At 41.9% G+C, this 2,944-nt stretch overlaps 1 protein-coding gene across 1 annotated transcript; it reads left to right on the forward strand.

The window, feature by feature from the left end:
- Positions 1-1,279: 1,279 nt before the first annotated feature.
- On the forward strand, positions 1,280-2,944 carry LOC140160029 (uncharacterized). Its single transcript, XM_072183299.1, has 2 exons — positions 1,280-2,027; positions 2,133-2,944. Exons 1-2 carry the CDS (start codon positions 1,280-1,282, stop codon positions 2,942-2,944), a joined length of 1,560 nt encoding a protein of 519 aa, XP_072039400.1.

The following is a 2,944-nucleotide window of genomic DNA, read 5'->3' on the forward strand; positions in this document are numbered from 1 at the left end:
GATGCGACGGGATTACCTGCGGAATTATCTTCATTATATATATTATTAGCTATTATTCTATTAACCCTCCTCGTCCTTGCATCTTCTCTAGGTGTTAGGCGGCTATTATTTGCACAATTGGACGCTCAAAACACCAGGTTGGTGCTAGCGGCTACCCAAAGATGTCCGACCAAATCCTGACCATGACTTGGCTCGTTGGATTCGTATAGCCGAGGAGTGTGATATTCATTGGATAGCTCCATCGATTTAGAGATCACAGGATGCATTCAGAGTGTCATCAGTGCCTTTGGATCTCTCGATTCAAGAGTATGGTCCAAGTATGGGATAAAACCTTCTTTTCCATCAGCGTGGGTGGATATAAAAACAAACCAGTGTAAGCATGTTTGTCCTACCCTGTCTCCTCTATTCAACTAAGACCTCCACACTGTATCGGATGCATATCAAAAACTTCCATCCAACTTTGCAACCTTAGATAATCAGTGATAATGGGTAGTTTCTGTGGGTATATTATGGTAGAACCAAGTCTCTAATGGAGAGGTGCTTCAAATAGTGGTGGTGGGTGGCAAATTGCCACAGGAGTTAGTGATGCGTCTAGTGCATATAGTTGTAGTTGTAGAAGTAGTTGTAGTTGCTGTTTCCCTATCCTTCATTCCTTCCCTTCTTATCCTTTACCTTCTCCTTTTCCTTGCTTCGCTTTGATTCTTGCTTGCTTGCTTGAAACACTCCTATACTACGGATGAACCCAACTTGCCGCTGGCTAGCCGAAAGGTGAAAAGAGAAGCAGATTGAGTAAGTCTTCTCCTGCCAGTACATAGCCTCTCCTATCTCAAGACTTCTACATAACCTCCACGTCGGTCACTACCGGTAACTGGGATCTTGCGACCCCAGGCAGATATGCAGGGGATCTCGGAGCAACAAGCGGCCCTAGAGGTGCAGTATGCATGACCCACCGGCGTGTGGATACGCTCTGGTGCTCACCAACGCTTGTCCCAGCTATGGGTTAAATAGTTAAGGTAGTCCACTACCTTAGGCGGATTAGAGATATAAATCTCTACAACGGCAAAAGGGTGCTTTGAAGGTAATTCATCGAACAGCCAGTGAACAAAATCAGGGAGTCCTGAGACCTGAGCAACAACTTGGCGCTTTTGGTTGGAGACAGAAGCAGCAAGTGCTGAGGGCGGATGAAGAAGGAATCTTTCTTTCATTCTCAACGGCCATTGGACACCTGTTGATAGGAGTTGCGACCATCAACAGTATTTAGCAAATGAAAGACATTATGATGGCGAAAACTAAAAGCACCAGGGTTAAAGCCCCTGCAAATCTTCCTGCTGGTGAAGCCCTTCACATCAATTGTGGAAGTCATGACGTTGGTACCTCAAATCCAACTGGAAGGGTGGCAACTGATGGCGGAATCAGCAGGGGAGCCCAATTTCTGAAATGTAAGAAACCAATTAATATTGCTACAATGAATACAAGGACATTGAAAAACCCGCACAAACAACTTGAACTATGTGCATTAGCCAAGAAATACAGAATTGAAGTACTTGCTATCCAGTACAGTGAACTCCAATTTGAAGATCTCCCAGAAGGTTTCCAACTGATAACAGCCTCTGCCTACAGAAACAAGATAGGAGCATCAATAGGTGGAGTGGGCATTCTTCTTAGTTCATCTGCTAAGATAGCAATGTTATCTGTCAGATTCATAACATCAAGAATTTTACAAGTTACACTGGGTGGAAATCCAAAGACTACCATAATTACTACCTACTCACCAACGAACGTCTCGGGTGAAGAAGATGTTGAAGAACACTACAAACAGCTGAATGCAGCTACAAAATCTGTACCTACTCATAACGTATTGATAATTGCAGGAGATTTTAATGCAAGAATTGGACTGGATGATGCAAAATTTGCATACCACCAAAACACAAACAGAAACGGAGACTTCCTACTTGAGTTTGCACAGGAGAACAACCTTATCATCACCAATACCACATTTCAGAAGAAGAAGTCAAAACTTTGGACATGTGTGTGCTGCCGAGTGGATTCAGAGCACAACTGGATTATGTTTTAATCAGGAAGAAGTGGAAAAATTGTGTAATTAATACACAAGCCTACAACTCTTTCACAAGCATTAGTGACTGCAAACATCCGACTCAGTCTAAGAGCCAACAACAAATCACCTTCAAAGAGAGTGAAATATGATTGGGCCAAACTAGCAACAGACCCTGAACTTCAGGACAGGTATACTCTGGAGATTAAAAACAGATATTCTGTTTTATCTGATGATAATTGTGCAGACCAAACACAAAAATATAATTACCTGATTCAGGCCAACAAGGAGGCTGCTGAAAAAGTAATGCCTAAACTACCAAAGAAGCAAAGAAAAGCACTTTGCTTTGACTCAAGAGTAGAACAAGCTAGACAACACCTAACAGAAGTCAACAAGAGACACGTCAAAGAGAATACCAAAGATACTCATTTAGAATTTGAGCAGAGCAAGGATGAACTAGACCAGGCATATGAAAGAGCAAATAGGGAGTTCATAGAGAACAAGTTGAAGGAATATGAAGAGGCCAATCTGAACCACAGACATAAACTAGCATGGGGTATCATCAATTGTGTTAGTGGTAGGAAAAAGGTAAGGAGTGGAAGACTAAAGGATGACAACAAAGAAGAAAGACTGAAGAAATGGCATGACCATTTCAAGAACCTACTAGGGAATCCACCACAAGTGACAATGGAAAATGAGGATATACCAACTATATTTCATGAACTACCCATCAGAACAGATGCTTTTGATATGGAGGAATACCAGAAAGCAAAGATGGCTATTAAGGAAGGCAAGAGTTATGGAGAAGATGGTATTCCACCAGAGGTGATCAAGAGATGCAATATTGACATAATCATACTTGATTTTTGCAATGCAATCAAGTACTACTAA

This window comes from Amphiura filiformis, chromosome 9, assembly GCF_039555335.1.
Source record: "Amphiura filiformis chromosome 9, Afil_fr2py, whole genome shotgun sequence".
In the NCBI taxonomy this organism is placed as follows: Eukaryota; Metazoa; Echinodermata; class Ophiuroidea; order Amphilepidida; family Amphiuridae; genus Amphiura; species Amphiura filiformis.